Source organism: Silene latifolia, unplaced genomic scaffold (assembly GCF_048544455.1).
Source record: "Silene latifolia isolate original U9 population unplaced genomic scaffold, ASM4854445v1 scaffold_20.1, whole genome shotgun sequence".
NCBI classification, from domain to species: Eukaryota; Viridiplantae; Streptophyta; class Magnoliopsida; order Caryophyllales; family Caryophyllaceae; genus Silene; species Silene latifolia.
The window spans coordinates 12,454,593-12,471,433 of record NW_027413163.1 but is presented as its reverse complement, the minus strand read 5'-3'; the positions used below and the strand labels follow the sequence as shown (position 1 = coordinate 12,471,433).

Here is a 16,841-nt window from a genome sequence, read left to right as displayed (position 1 = left end):
TATATTAATAATGGTACAAAAACTACCGATATTAGAGATTAATTTTTAAAAAACTAATGTTATAAATATATTACTCTATATCCATTAGAATGACAAAAATATAGTAGTGCAAAAATTATCATAATTATTTCATTAAATTACTTATGAAAAGAACTTTCATACGAGTATACAATTTGTGATATTTTAACCTAATAATTTAAGAAAAATTGAAGAGATAAATAAGTGTCTCAAGTGAGAAAGACATATAAAAAAACAAAGGAGGTAGTTAGATTTAAAGAAAAAAATATTTGGTTTATTAATCAAGATATTTATTTAAGCAAAATTAACAATAGAAAACCTTTTTATCTATTATTATTTACTAAAATAAAAGCAAAATAACTTTATAAAGAATATTTATTTTAGAAAGATTTTATAAAGAAAAAAAATATATGATAGAACGTCTAAAAGTGTTGAGATTGCATATTATGTGACATACAATTACTTATGAGGAAAAAAAGGGATCTTAAAGTTTTACAAATATAAAATATCGTCAAAAATCTAACTTGTTCAATTTTTAGTACTTAATGAAAGTCGTGTAGTAAAAAAACAAATTTTATTTTAAAAATTTTCCAAATATTTAAAAAGTTATGGAAAAATAACTGTAACCAAACCCCTAATTATCTAAGAAAAAATTAAGAAAAAAACTGTTTTTTTATTTAAAAAGAATACTTGAGGAAAAAACAATTTGTAATAGTAGGTAAAGGTAATTAAAGAATGACATCTACTTAACATTTCGCTTTTACCATAGCAATAGATCAGAAATGACAATATTAAAAATAAAAAACTACAGTGATGGTATGGAATAGTTTCAACTATGAGTTTCTGTAACGTATCAAATGTGTATGCTTAAATTACCAATAATATTCACATAAAAGGTAAAAATCCGAGCTAGCATTTTAAAATATTAAATAAATCTAAAAATCATATTTTATGAGTTAAAAAAATTATATACAAATGAACAAATGTCAACAATTATGATTTTATGTTTAAAAATACTTAAAATAAATATATATTATACTTGATGTAGAATAAATATGAATAAGCCGAATATACTTAATGTATGATAAATATATAGAGAAATATGTGAACAATATATAAGCTGGTATTATATCGCCGAATTTTTTCGTCAAAATTAATGGGATTTATGTCTCAAATATATCTCAAACCCATAGTTGACGCTAAAAATATATTGAAGTGCCAAATATACAAAATATGTGGTGACATCCATTTCTACTTTTCTAAGTTCATTTATGCTTTTTTTTTTCTTAATCATTAACTGGTCTCCATATAGCCGATATTACTTTGTTATGCAATAATTGTATGGTGCAATAGTTTTACAGTAGTGTTTCATACTTTTTCCGTCAATGGTTAACTATGCGGTATCTCATATGGCTTTAGTAAATCGGGATTTTTGTTCAGTCTTACGAGTCTTGACCTTGAGATCAAAACAACTAATTGCGCATATATATCAGTTGAGAAGTACATTGATTGTATAAATGCTCCTTCTATCTTGGTCATTTGTTTGCCTATTCCATATTGAGGTGGAGTCAATTGTTTGTCCTTCTATTTTAGGGATGCCTTTGATGGGCAATTGGATCCTCCGCACTCAATTTGGTTCATGATACGAAATTGATGCAGAGACTTCTTTCCTAAAAGAAGTCATATCTTAGTTGAATTAGTATAAGTTATTTATTTCCTATTTGTGTTAGAAGTTCTACTTTCCTAATTAGTAGCTTATTCGGTTTTAGGAAAGTTTACTCGCTTCCTAAATTCAGTTTACCTATTATGTTTTAGGGAACTATTTCTTATATCTTTAAGGAGTGTGTAATAAGGCAATTAGAATTTCCATAGAAATCTTAATCTACACGAGTAGATCTAGGAGATCGGTTTAAGGAAGCTTGTTTCCTTAATCGGTTTAGGAGTCTTTTTAGTTAGTATAAATAGGAGTCATTGTATCCTTATTTTAAGCATGATATATTGATTAAGAAAATTGAAGTCATTGCTTTATTGTGTCTCGCAAGTTTTGTAAACATAGGATCGACGCGTTTCGTTCCAAAACGGTTTACATCGACACGTTTTTTGGCTTAAACTAGATCGACTAGCACGCACTTTGCTACATCGGTCACCATTGTTCAAAGCATAGGTCTGTTTTGAGCAAATATCCCATTGATTTGTTTTCTTCATAGATCTCGAATCAAATATCCCTTGTTACTTTATTTTCGTTCAATAAATACAAAAACACATAAAAATTACAAAGTTCTCATTCTGATTCAAACAGTTCAATAAACTCCAAATCACATAAATCCGATAATCAGACAATCTTAAGCACTTTGTCCCGAGTTTTGTTAATTCCATTTGCAAGTCTAACGAATCTTATTCTTTCGAGTAATTTTCGTATCATTAGTGGTATCAGAGCTTCGGCTCTTGATTTCCTTAAAACAAGACGGTCCTATGGGGGAAAGGAAGATGGAACTTATCAACACGGAGCAACGAGCTCAACTCTTTTATACCAAGGGCCAAGTGAATGATCGATGGTGTAGTGTGATCATAGATGGAGGAAGTTGCACCAACGCCTCCTCATCCAAGATGGTAAGTAAACTTGCTTTGTCAACTACAACTCATCCTAAACCATACACTTTACATTTGCTAGATAATGGTAAGAAGGTGAAAGTTTCACAACAAGTTCGAGTTTGTTTTGCAATGGGTCCTTACAAAGATGAGGTTTTATGCGATGTAGTCCCTATGGATGCTTGTCATATTATTTTAGGGAGACCTTGGCAATTTGATAGAGATGTGACACATAAAGGTCGAAGCAATGAATATATTCTATCATCTAGTGGAAAGAAAATCGTCTTGAGGCCTATGTCATCCGAAGCAATTTATGTTATGCATTCTGGTCGTGACAAAAGATCGAATCTAACAATGTTTGCTATGGAAGACGAACTTGACCAAGAGCTAAACAAGGAAGAGTTTAAAGACAACACCATTGATGCTTCCCTGTATTTAAATCATCCACCAACATTTGACGATTATGGTGGATGCTCTTGATGATGAAGTTTCAAAGATTGTGAATTTAGATGAGGATGATAACAAAAAAGAAGAGAAAAAAGAAATTATTGAATAATTGACATTGAACATTAATTCGATTCATAGCAATCTAATTCATGTCAAACCAACATTGATGAAGGGAAAATATAAATCACCATTGGAATTGTATATAGATGAGTTCTTATATGGTGATAGGTATTCTGATCTTACTGTCTTCACTTCGGTGTTAATGGGGAATTATGAAGATATTGAAGGCAATGATAACTTATTATTTGGCTCAATAGAGTTGAAAGAGGTGCATAGTTCTTATGTGGTCGGTATTCTAATGGATGTGAATGCTTCAACTGTTAAAAGATCATCATGTTCACTTGATCTTGAATATGAAGATATTAACATGTTTCTAATTCTTATGCACGGAGGGTGGAGGGGTGGAAGACACGAGAGGAATTTGGAAGCAAACAAGATAGATGAGCTTGAAGTTTTTATTGAAGATGATGAACTAAAAGATAATTCAAGTTTATTACTATTTCTTATAAATGAATTTGCATCCAGGTTTGTGAAGTTCATATTTGATCCCGGAGGATTAAAGCATCATGAATTGAGGACAATTCCTTTTAAAGGGGGAGGGGATGATACGAAATTGATGCAGAGATTAGACGAAATAAACAGTTGCCACGACTGTTCAGTCAGAAGGCAGTTTCCCCAGCTGTTTACTCGGTTACTTGGCGCCCAAGGAAGAGGTGTCAAGACTTCTTTTCTAAAAGAAATCATATCTTAGTTGAATTAGTATAAGTTATTTATTTCCTATTTGTGTTAGAAGTTCTACTTTCCTAATTAGTAGCTTATTCCGTTTTAAGAAAGTTTACTCGTTTCCTAAATTCATTTTACCTATTATGTTTTAGGGAAGTATTTCTTATATCTTTAAGGAGTGTGTAATAAGGCAATTAGAATTTCCATAGAAATCTTAATCTACACGAGTAGATCTAGGAGATCGGTTTAAGGAAGCTTATTTCCTTAATCGGTTTAGGAGTCTTTTTAATTAGTATAAATAGGAGTCATTGTATTCTTATTTTAACCATGATATATTGATTAAGAAAATTGAAGTTGTTGCTTTATTAAATACTGCAAGTTTTGTAAACATAGAATCGACGCGTTTTCGTTCCAAAACGGTTTACATACGACGCGTTTTTCGAGGCTTAAACTAGATCGACTAGCACGCGCTTTGCTACATCGGTCACCATTGTTCAAAGCATAGGTCTGTTTTGAGCAAATATCCCATTGATTTATTTTCTTCATAGATCTCGAATCAAATATCCCTTGTTACTTTATTTTCGTTCAATAAATACAAAAACACATAAAAATTACAAAGTTCTCATTCTGACTCAAACAGTTCAATAAACCGTCCAAATCACATAAATCGAGACAATCGAGACAGGTCTTCCGCACTTTGTCCCAGTTTTGTTAATTCATTTGCAACTCTAACGAATCTTATTCTTTCGAGTAATTTTTGTATCAGTTCACTTGTCATATAATAATTGCCCCTTCCTATTTCCTTGGTTTTTGTGCCAAAACCAAATACAAACAAATAACCTGGGCGGAGGGACTGAGGGAGTATATATTTAGTATTTAAAACCATTTTCTAAAAACTGAAACTCTCTATAAATAAGGGGTAGAATAACAATGTAAGATAAGACTTGAATTTGTTAAAATTAATGTATCAAGTAAAAAAATAAGTTATAAATATACATCTGTCTATAAACCATATATGAAATTTTAATGACTCAGTTCGTCATATACATGCCATCGGATATCTTTCGTGTATCATCCATGTCAAAGTGGGCCCCTTATTAGTTTTACATAGATGCTTAAATATGATTGGTCATTTTATTTATCATTTATTACTACCCGCTGTTCATTCATTTGTTCATTCATATGATTTACTCTTTTAAGTAGTCACTTATCACATGTTCATTTTGAGGAATTAAACTTCGTTTCCGATAATAGTGTTTTATATTAACCAGAAAATGGTGGTGCAAGCAACAATCGAAAAAGATAACTACATTATTAAACTATGTCTCTAAATGTGATACAATTGATATAACTAATTTAATACCAAATGGTGTAACTTTTATGTTAAAGGCGGATGATTCATCAATAATGAACTAAATTAACTTCGAAATTTTGTTTGATCTGATTTTCAACATAGTTGATTTTTTTTTAATCAACTTAGCTGAAATATATTACTAAACCATGACTATGTAAATCAACGTTTATAATTATCTGAACACGTAACGTATATATTTTTTAAGATATTCCTAATGGGAGCCCCGTGCATCGCACCGGCTATCCACTAGTAGAATAACAAAGTAAAATATAGAAAAACTAACATAGCACCAACAACCAAAAACAAAAACAGAAGCACAAACATAGCAATATTCGTGACAAAATAATAATAAAATGTGGCAAAAGTTAAGCAACTTGTGGCAATATGCATAACAATAAATATATTTTGATGATATATTATGACAATATACATATTGGCAAATACATTTTGTTTTTCTTACAAGCCCCTTTTGTCCGTAAGGCCCAGTGTTATCGCAAATCCGGCCTTGTATACATTACCGTGACAACATAGCTAGCCCCGTGAATTCACGGGTAATAAAACTATTTTATTACTTATTACTTGTACTTATTTTAATATTTAATATTGTTTGAAAGCCTTTTGTAAAACTTGGACTCTCTATAATCGCTCGAAAAAAAGTTTCCTTTAATAATATAGATAGATAGATAGATAGATAGATAAATATATATATTGATTGATTGATTGATTGATTGATTTTAATCACTTCACTCCCACAATAACTTCCCTCACTCCAATTACCTCATCTACCAGTAATTCCTACAATATTTATATTTTAGCTTATTCTCATGCCACCCAAATATAGTGAGTTATCTAAGTTAGGAGGGTGTATATATAATCTTAAATGAGATTGTTTGTTGGTTTTAACAAAGGTGTTTTATATTGGGGCACCCGTTGCTTTATAAGAATATTTCAACAAAATTGGGCCCAACTAAGATGCGATATTTGGTAAAATCAAACCTAATATTTGGTGGTTTCATCTAAAGCGCCGAATTGTTGTTGTGAGGAAGAAATAAAGAAAGATGGATCCTGGTTCGACGGAAATAGTGGTGCACGCTGTGAGTTCAGAGGATCTACTGGAGGGACAAAAAGCATGTCTTTATGGTGAACTATATCGGGTTAATTTAGATACAAGGAAGATATCAAAGTGCCCATGAGGTAAGCTGTATTTCGACGACGAGCTTACTTCCATGGCGATTTCAGGTGGTGTCATCTACATCCTTGGCGGCGGTTCAGATGCCGATGAAGACTACCCCGAATATATTAAGGATAAGCATCCCCAACATTCACGCGTTTCATGTATTGATCTAGTTAGTGATGATCCTCAATGGAAGCAGCTCCCTGAATGTGTGACTCCCTTTACCACTGTCCCTGGTGCTACCTATAAAGGTAATCTCTTTGTATTCGGAGGTAATTTTGAGGAATTTTACGGTGACAATATTTCTGAGTTTCATGGGGAAAATTAGTCCTTCCACTCAAACCACATGACAACTGGCGTATCTTGCAACGTCCTCCACCACCACCACCAGAGGCCAATATTATCCATTGTTCGAAGTCCATTAATGTCAGTACTCCAGTTCTTGTTGACTCGAAGAATAACCGCATCCTTTTCCATTTCCCTATCATTGGCTCCCTTTATGCTCTCTATCCTGATCGTCTGCCCAGATGGGATTTTCTCTTCTGTATTGGATGGAGTCGCGTGGTTGGCGTTTTTGATGATATCATTCTATTCCATTACCGCCGCAACTTTCAGGCTTTTGACTTGCAAAACTACAAAGAACTTGACGACCCTGTCATCTCCGATGATTTCCCCTCTAATGTGTTTGACCTCATGTTCGATGCTTTAATTCCTATGTCCCCACCTGGTACCTTCTGCCTCGCTGTCTACTACCTGGAGTTTAAGCTGCCCGACATAACTCATCTAGTATTTGCCAAATTCCCTGTTGAGCGCCAAACTTCTGGACAGATTCACATCATCTATATCTCTCATTACAACCTTAACCTTGATTGTAAGACCTGTGTTACTAATTACGTCCCCATAGGTATGTACTTTCCCATTACTTTACTTTATTTCTCTCTTTTTTTTTTCATCTTCTCCTTATTCTAGCTTTACTCTACATTTTGTTTCTTTTGTGTTTGATCTCATTATGTTGACTCTGAGGTTGCAGCATTCATTGCTCTTTAGTCGATTGGTCGATTGAGTTATTCTACTACTGCATATTTCTCTTTTCGTTTTGGCATTCTTGCTTCTTCTCATGTGTCTATCTCCTTTGTTACTACGTGTATATCTTCATGTTTAGTCGGAGTTGGCATGGCTCAACTTTCTAACTTTTTCATATGGCGGTGTCTCTCAAAATATAATTTTTCCTAGTATTAGATGTATGGGACTATGTGAGACATTTAAGGTTTGGAACTTTCTTAAATGACTAATAAGGAGCCTTTTCCTCTACTCAAATCGTGCTAGCCCTGAGTGCCAGAAGCCCAGGATTGACAAATGCCGGTTAAGGAGTCAATACCCACATCCTTTAAGTATCATGTTAATACAGATGTATCGTAATAACAAAATTTGAGCGCGTGTTCGTGTTCGTGTTTGTGTTTGTTGGTATCACTACCATAATTGTTAGTTTTGCTGTTGTAATTACTCATGTGCCTTCTTTAGTTCTTCCAAATTAATCAAACTTGTTCATTTTCGAATCTTTATTATGTTTGCTTGATAGTATGAGCTAGTGGTTGAAATCGTTGAACGATACACTAGTTGAGGGGAGGTCGGAGGTCATATACTCACATGCGGCCATGCTATATTGAACTAGGATAATCTAGGTGTCGAGTGCCATCCTCTTGTTTTCTTCCAACTACATTTTGTAAATTTTCGAAAATGCTATTTTTTTTTTTTTGCAAAAAAATTATCATTTCATTTCAAAATTGAAAAGAAACTACAAATTTGCAAAAGCTATCACACTATACATCAAACAGCTAAAAAGCTAAGATGGAGAACTAGGCCCAAAAACCACAATATTTTTATGAACAAATGATATTAACAATAAGAGAATAAGCAGGATGATTCTTCCACATAGGCATCCTGACTGCCACAAGGAATTGTATCTTGAAGATTATGACCGAGACAGGCAGAAATTGAGATGAAAAGATCCTTTTGTTTCGTTCTATCCATATCTGATGCTAAAGTTACCTGCACCCAGATTTGTTTCCAGTGTCTATGATGATCAGTACTTAGCCAGTCAGCTATCATACCTAAGAGAGACCATTCCTGATTCTGGATCCCCATCCGGTTGAGAATCCTAGCCTTTAATTAATCTAATCTAAGGACTGGGAAGGAGTTCGTACGGTTCGCACCCTAATTTAGTTCGTACGGGATCCTGATTCTATATATATGTATATATATATATATATAGAGTGAGCATCCCATGAGTCTATCATCTTAGATGAGTCTAGCATATCAATAAGAACCGTTGGATCAACAAGATCCAACAACCCTCATTTTTCCACGTCACCCTCTATCAATCTGCAAAATTATAAACTAAACACTTCCTCTTTCACGTCTCATTATTGTCATAAATTTTATCTCTCTACAAGTATTCTCTCCCCCTGTCTCTCTCTCTAAACACCATAGTCATCAATTATTCAACAAAAAAACGGACGATCTAATTCCTTCAACCGCCTCTTTTTCCAAAAAAACATTAAAAATCAAACGAAATTTTTATTAAAATCAAGCGAAGATCTTCAAAAAAGTTTAGTTAAGATTATATTAGATCTGTTTATCGCATAAAGAAGAGGTATAAATCGCTCTCAATTTTCGTTATATTTTTACAAAAATTTCGTTGTGATTTATGTTATTTCAGGTTGTTGTTGTTGTTGTTGTTGTTGATGATTGTTATTGTTGTTGTGGTTGTTGTTGATTTTATTGATGATATGAAGAAACTATTAATTGATTTAGGGTTAATGTTTTGCTCAAACTGATTAATTGATTTTTCGCCAAAAAATTAGGTTTAATTTGCATGTTGCTTTTGTTGATCATGAATTATATAAATAAACTGTCAATTGATTGTATATATATTCACTTTTTCGAACATAGAAATTGAGAAATTAATTCTAGTTTTTGTTTTCTTAGTTATTAAATTCTGTGATACTTCATGTTCTAATTGTCGCCTAAAAATTAGGGTTAACGATTTATAAAAACTGAGTAATTAATGTACGCTTTTGTGTTTGCGTGGGATTGATTACTGTAATAGCGTTACTATAATATTACTACTTTGCATGACGAATCAACGATTTCATAAAATCCTCAACTCTTCTTCTTTGTAATAGCGTTTACAAACATTACTACTTGCATGACAAAACCGAACTTGAAATCTTTTTACAATATTGTATATTTGATGTTATTGGTTTTTTCTCATTAAATTTGATGGTATAACAATTGTCATAAACTCACAAATAATGTTCTTTGTAATATTGTTCTTGTAAAATTATGAATAATGATGGACCACAAGCTTCGCATAAGTTTTAGTTATTAATAGTCGAATATTTTGTTTTTAATGTCAGAATATTTGAAGAAGAAAGTTTGAGAAATCAACCAATACAAAAAAGGCGCGCAAAGAGAAGATATATACAAAATGGAGTAAGACTCAAGCTAATCGGTCATGAAGATAGGTGTGAAGAAGGCAACGTTAATGAAGTTGAAATCCTAGTTGAGGTCATTAACATTATTGTCATATTTTGATGTGTGATTATGATGTATACTTCTTGTAAACTTTTCACATTAATACGATGTGATATTGCAAATCATTTTAGTGGATCAACTGGGCTAGTCTGTTTTCACTTGATTTTTTATTATTGAAGTAATTAAAGTTTGGTCTTTTAACACTGTATCCGTATTATTTTTATGAATGAATGATGTTACAAAGAACACAATTCTTTGTATCAATGTTAACATTGTCACTTTTAAAATACGAAACATACAACTTTTTCATTACATTTTTGAACTACTTTATACACCGTTTGATATAATACACAAACTAAATAATAATTATTGTAACATTGTTGTCATGTTAGTTCAATGAATTAATGTTTTTACAGTAACATTGTTACAGTAATATTGATATACCATTGAAAAATTAAATATAACGAAGATGTTACAGTAACACTGTAACTTTGATTAATGACCGATGTTACTGTAACACTATTGTTGTGACGTGGCAGAATAAGGATTGGTTGTATTGGAATTAGGAGGAACGTACAAAGTTATCTAATAAACTAATAAAGCAATAAAGTGGTGTTGACCATACAACAAATAACACAACAATAATGGTAAAAGTGTCCACTATCATTCCAACTTCAATAACATTGCTTTCTTCATGCCTATCTCCATGATTGATTATTCAACGTCTTGCTTTTTTTTGTATATATTGTATCCTTGTGCGCCTTTTTTTTGTGTTGGTTGATTTCTCAAACCTTCTTCTTTCTTCAATTCTTCTGACAACCAAAACAAAACATTCGACAATTACTAGATAAACCATATCACAAAAGTCGGTGGTCCATTATTAATGATAATTTCACAGTAACAATATTACAGTAACATCATTACAGTAACATCATTACAGTAACATCATTACAGTAACATCATTGCGAGTTTATGACAATGTTAAACCATCATATTTAATTGAAAAAAATCACATAACATCAAATATACAATGTTGTAAGGATATTTTAAGTTCAATTAAATCATGCGGTTTTAATGTTCTTTATGTAACGCTATTACGATAATGAGTTTCGTTGATTTTTTTACGAAAACTAATTGAATCCTCACATTTACCGCAATTTCACGAAAACAAATCCAGGTATGAATTTAATAATGTGAAAACCTTAATTTTGTTTACAAACATTTATAACACAAATAATAAACGGTAAATAATATAAAATGATGTTATACCACAAAATAATCCATAAAATCGCAAATTAACACATAAATCAATTACAACAAAGCATTAGAAAACGAAAGATTGTTAGTTTCACCATGACATAGCCCTAACGTTTGAAAATAGTTTGAATACAACATATAATCGACATTAATAGTATGAACAATCAACAATAACAATTTTTAAATTAACTAGAAAGCGTAGAACTAACTGAAATCGATTGAAGGTAATCGAACGAAAAATGCGATTTGGTGAAAGATCTAAATCGGGGTTTGATTAAGTTGTTTAAATCGATTGAATAGATTCAATCCCGAATTGCTATAATCATGAATTAACTGAATTGATTGAACTAATAAAATTGCTTATTGCTTGAGTTTCTAAAATTGATGAGATTAATTAAACGTGAATTGTTGAAAATTGGAAACCTAGAATTTGGGGATCTGTAGAAGAAGACGATTTAGAGAGAGATGGGAGGAAGAGAGATAAAGTGATATTGGGTTATGATGCTGTTATGTTAGATTTTTAAGTTTATATAGTATGAGCTAGGATTAATCTCAGCCATTCATTTGTTTAAAATCGAATGGTTGAGATTAAAATGCTAGACTCACCTAAGATACCTAGACTCACTTGATGCAATTTATATATATATATATATATATATATATATATATATATATACATATATATATATATACATATATATATACATATATATATATATATATATACATATGTATATATATATAATCATATTTCACATGTTTCTAATAGCCACATTAGAAATCATCTATCATGCAATTCCGTCATTCAATCAACACACATACTCATATTAATCATTATTTTTCACCACAACATTCCCCTATCCTCCACATGCATTCACCCACCGATTCACACAACACACTTCTATATAGATATGCAATTTACATAAATAAACACATAACGATCCCGAGACACACCCCATAGTGACCGGTTCAAAGTTGTAGGGCGAGATCGCGAATTTAGGACGTCTCCCAAGTCTTTGCATTAGCTCCTAACAACTCCTACCCGGGTTCATTTTATTTTGACTCCCTAAGTTCTTTGGGTTCATTAGTTACATGTTCCAAAATCGTCGCTCTGATACCACTTTGTAACACCCTCATACTCCAAGTGCCTTACCAGGACCACTTAAATCATGAGAATGCTACCATCTCGGTTACCCGAGGCAATGTATATCAAATAGACAATAAAGAAACGTACTTAAACAAATAAGTTTAAAGTGATACAAGTCCAAATCTCAAAACTGATAAAGTAAATACAACTGTTTCTCAAAACTGTCAAACCAACCGAAATAAACTAAGTTCATGACACAGCGGAAGACTCTAGTGACTCATGTGATGACTCCATCCCAGATATCCCTCGCGCAAGCCATCTCATACCTGCTCAATAACTGCTCACCATCTCCGAATGGATCACCACAGTTTTTAAAACAATTAAACGGGATCAGTAATGATTACACAAAACAACACAGCTGAAAACAAGATACAATCCAAGCCAATCAACCAATCTCCACCACAACTCCACACACCTGACTACACAACTAAGTATATAGCCCTGCCAGAATACTCATTGCAACAAGTATTCCACACCGCCAGTGGGGGACCGTAGCCGTTCCCACCTAAGCCCCGCTCATCTCATCCGAGCGATAAACCCAAGTTCCTAAATGTGCACATCCCTTCTGTGGCGGGTTCCACAAAAGGCGAATCAAGGGTGTGAAGCCACTCCCGCAAGTGACTCCACTCAGCCGAGTACGCAAATCGCAAACCACGGACGATTATACAACAACCACATTATACTATCAACAATCACCAATTCCAAATCCAATATGATATAAACCAACCACAATGATTAACCATCAATAAAGCCATGTAAACAATACTGAGTAGGGAAACCCTACATGGAATAGCAATCACACGACCGTCACAGCAGCTAATCAATACCATTCCTCTACGAATCCTCCTCCTATAACACACATGCATACAATTATCACCTAAACAGTACAATCCTCCCAAAACCCCCAAATCTACCCAATTAGGGTTTTAAACAAACTTATCAAATCATTATAAAAATTATACAAGAAGCTTACCCTTGGCACGACGATCACAACGGCGTAAAGAATAAGACAATCCGACAATCTTAGCCTTGGGATTTGTTGACAACGCGAAGAAAGCAAACTACGTAACTTCTCTTTTTTTTCCTCTTGAATGGTTTTAGAAAACAAAAATGATTAAAAATAATGACGGAAGCCTTTTATACCAATCACGCGTTATTAACAAAACCCGGCTAAAATAACCCGTAAGACCAACTTACTCGATCGAGTAAATGACTTACTTGATCGAGTGACCTTTACTCGATCGAGTGTCACACTTACTCGATCGAGTACCCATCGAATTTACTCACTGCTTTTGCGTAAAAACACACTTACTCGATATAGTAAGCCTCACTCGATAGAGTACCCATTGACATAGAAAACCGTAATATTACACAACCAACTCAAACAACAACAACTACAATTTAGTCTATCCTTAGATCTTAGATCTTTAATAGTAGAGTAGATTAGCTTTAGAAGTAGCACGGCGAGCCTATCCGATCATGGAGGTAATCAACCATCTATACTTTAGTTTGTGATTTAGCATCCACAAGTACTCTTGTGAAGACTTTAGTTGATGTTTTGTAATTGGATCCTTCTTGATATATAAGTATCGTTGGAGATTCCCGTGTTTAAGTTTGGGAGTTATATCATTCATCCTTAGGCGCTAAATTATTATAAGTAATTTAGCGTTGTTTATTAGATTACGCATCTACAACCGTGGCTCAAACCCTTACATTAAAGGGTGGATCACAAAGTTTAGGAGGGTAGTTACGACCTCCAAATACTTTAAGGTACTAATCTTGTTTTCACACAAACAATTATACAATCCCAAAATAAATACAAATTCTCATTTGTAATAGACAAGATCCGTCACTTTGAAGAGATGTGAGACAAAGAGGCAAGTAGAACGGGCAAATGAGTCAATCAGGTCGGATTCGAGTCGGGTCATTTCAGATCTGCGAACATCGAGTCAGGTTGGGTCGGACCTCGTCTGGGGTTCGGGTTATTTCGGGTTAGTTATTATCAAGTTATTTGTGGATAATAATCAGTTTGCAACAATAAAATTCGTGTCAATTCGGGTCGTGTCAAGTTCGGGTGTCGGGTCGAATTATTTGAGTCGGGTCATTCGGGTGAGGTCAATTTTGCCAGGTCTAGGGGCAAGTGAGGAGGAGCTGTGAAAGATCTCTTTAAAAAGACCGTTACAAGAAAGACTCTTTGCAAAATAAATCTGACTCGAATTTTGCCGAACACAAACCCCGCACGCCGTACTCGTTTGATAGGTGGTTTAAATGCAAGGATTCATGCCGAAATGTAACCGGGCAAAATTTTAGTACAATTAATAGAAGTAACATTTTGGCATGAATCTGGCTTCTCTATTAAACCAACCAAAGTACCAAAACCAATCATTTTATTCATTTATTCCCTTCCCAAAAGTCAACCCCCTCATTCCATCCGATCGCGCCCGTACTCTCCCGACAATGACAAACTCCTCAATCTTGAACCCAAACCCGAACCCGAAACCACTACTCCTAATCAACCGAGTACCCGACTACAATGTCTCCTTCTTCAAGCACCTCTCCTCGTACTTCACCCTGCTTGACCCCACCGCTGAGGTGGGGTCCGACAGCGACAAGTACAAAGACCTTCTGCGGGCCCACGCAAGCGGGGTCCGCGCGGTATACTGTATGGGTTTGTCCCCCCTAAGGAAGGACACGCTCGACTGCCTCCCGGCCGTCGAGTGTGTGGTCGGTACCGCTGTTGGTACCGACCATATTGATCTAACTGAGTGTCGTCGCCGTGGGATAGCTGTTACTAATAATGGGGACGCGTTTTCTGATGATGTCGCCGATTGTGCTGTCGGGTTGTTGTTGGATGTGCTCCGAAGAATCTCCGCTGCGGATCGGTTTGTTCGGGTCGGGTCTTGGCCTCTTTCTGGGGCGTATCCGCTTGGTTCCAGTGTGAGTTGTTAAGTTTCGGTCTTTGGATTTTCTCATTTTGAATTTTGCTGATCTTGTTATTGTAATGAAGAATTTACATATAGTTGACTTAATTAAACCGGGATTCGTAGAGTCGAGAGTTAGGGATGGCAATGAGTCGGGTCAATTTTCACCTGCATCAGTTTTAAAACTTTATTTAAACTGTCTGTCCTCCCAGCTAATATATGACTCCTTAGACCTAAGCTATTATAATATTCTATTTGATAAGATTGCCTTTTGAGTGTAAGGAGTACCGTCCTCTCGGAGGACACGAGATTTTTCGGGAGGGAGGGGGTTCTAAACTTCTAACCCATGAACTATTGTCACAGATACCAATTTTACGAATAAAAGCGAAACTATGTAAAGTCCTTAAAAATTTAAGCTATGTCCTTTCCAAAGTTAACAATGTAAGAAGAGCGAAATTGTCAATTGTGTTTCCGTTAGTTTGAATACTCGAGCGATTAGAAAGACTCCTAAAAAGTTTAGGTGGTACAATTTTCTTTTCTGAGTCGAATTGTTATTTCTGTATTGAGGATTCTTATCGATAATTTATAGCATTTAATTTGCATCTGAATTATCAAAAAATTGAAAATCAGTGGAATGGCATTTGTGGTAATTGCAGTTAACAAGAAAGCGAGTAGGCATTGTAGGACTGGGAAGCATCGGTTCACGGGTTGCCAAGAGACTCGTTCCATTTGGTTGCACCATTGCATACACCTCAAGGCGCTATAATCCCTCTGTTCCATACCCTTTCTATGAGACCGTTCATAAATTGGCTCTTGAGTCCGATATTCTCATCCTTTGTTGCACCCTGACTGACCAAACACACCACATGATAAATACGGATGTCATGACCGCCTTGGGAAACAAGGGTGTATTGATCAATGTTGGTCGTGGGGGTTTGATCAATGAGCCCGAGATGGTGAGGTTTTTAGTGGAAGGAAGACTAGGAGGAGCTGGTCTTGATGTGTTTGAGTATGAACCAAGCGTGCCTAAGGAGTTGTTTGGTTTGGATAATGTTGTGTTGTCTCCTCATCAAGCGGTCTTGACTCCGGAATCAGTTCAGGCCTCTAAAGATGCTGCTCTAGTGAATTTGTTGGCCTTCTTTGCAAACAAGCCCTTGATAAGTCCTGTAAAATTTGATTAAGCTTCATGCCTCCAAACTCAGAGGTATTTCATTAGGGTTTAATGAAAGAATCATGTATGAATGTCTTAATAAACTCGCTGCTTTATCTGATAGTAACTGATACGGAGCAGTAGGCAATGCCATTCCCTGAACTGCCCGGTTAGGTTTGCAAGCTCTACCACTTACTAATTTTTGATGAAATAACCGGCACATCATATGAATCAGTCTCATTTTAATCTCATCACGTGACTGTCTTAAACGAGAAACTGACCAAACCAATCCTGCGATGATGCAGCTGTTAATTCTACTATAGTAAACAAGGAATGCAGAAATTGCAGAGGGAGGAACACTGCTGCTCACAGAGAAAGCAACACAGAACTCCGGTTACATCACTGAAATTAGAATGCATAATTTAAGGAATTGCACCCGGGTTAAGCTACACCAACTCAGTAAT

At 34.5% G+C, this 16,841-nt stretch overlaps 1 protein-coding gene across 1 annotated transcript; it reads left to right on the top strand.

Moving 5' to 3' along the window:
• Positions 1-14,673: 14,673 nt before the first annotated feature.
• Positions 14,674-16,504, top strand: LOC141638443 (glyoxylate/hydroxypyruvate reductase HPR3-like). The gene is made up of 2 exons (XM_074447859.1): positions 14,674-15,243; positions 15,884-16,504. The coding sequence occupies exons 1-2, from the start codon at positions 14,764-14,766 to the stop codon at positions 16,406-16,408; spliced, it is 1,005 nt and encodes a 334-aa protein (XP_074303960.1). The 5' UTR covers positions 14,674-14,763; the 3' UTR covers positions 16,409-16,504.
• Positions 16,505-16,841: the final 337 nt, after the last annotated feature.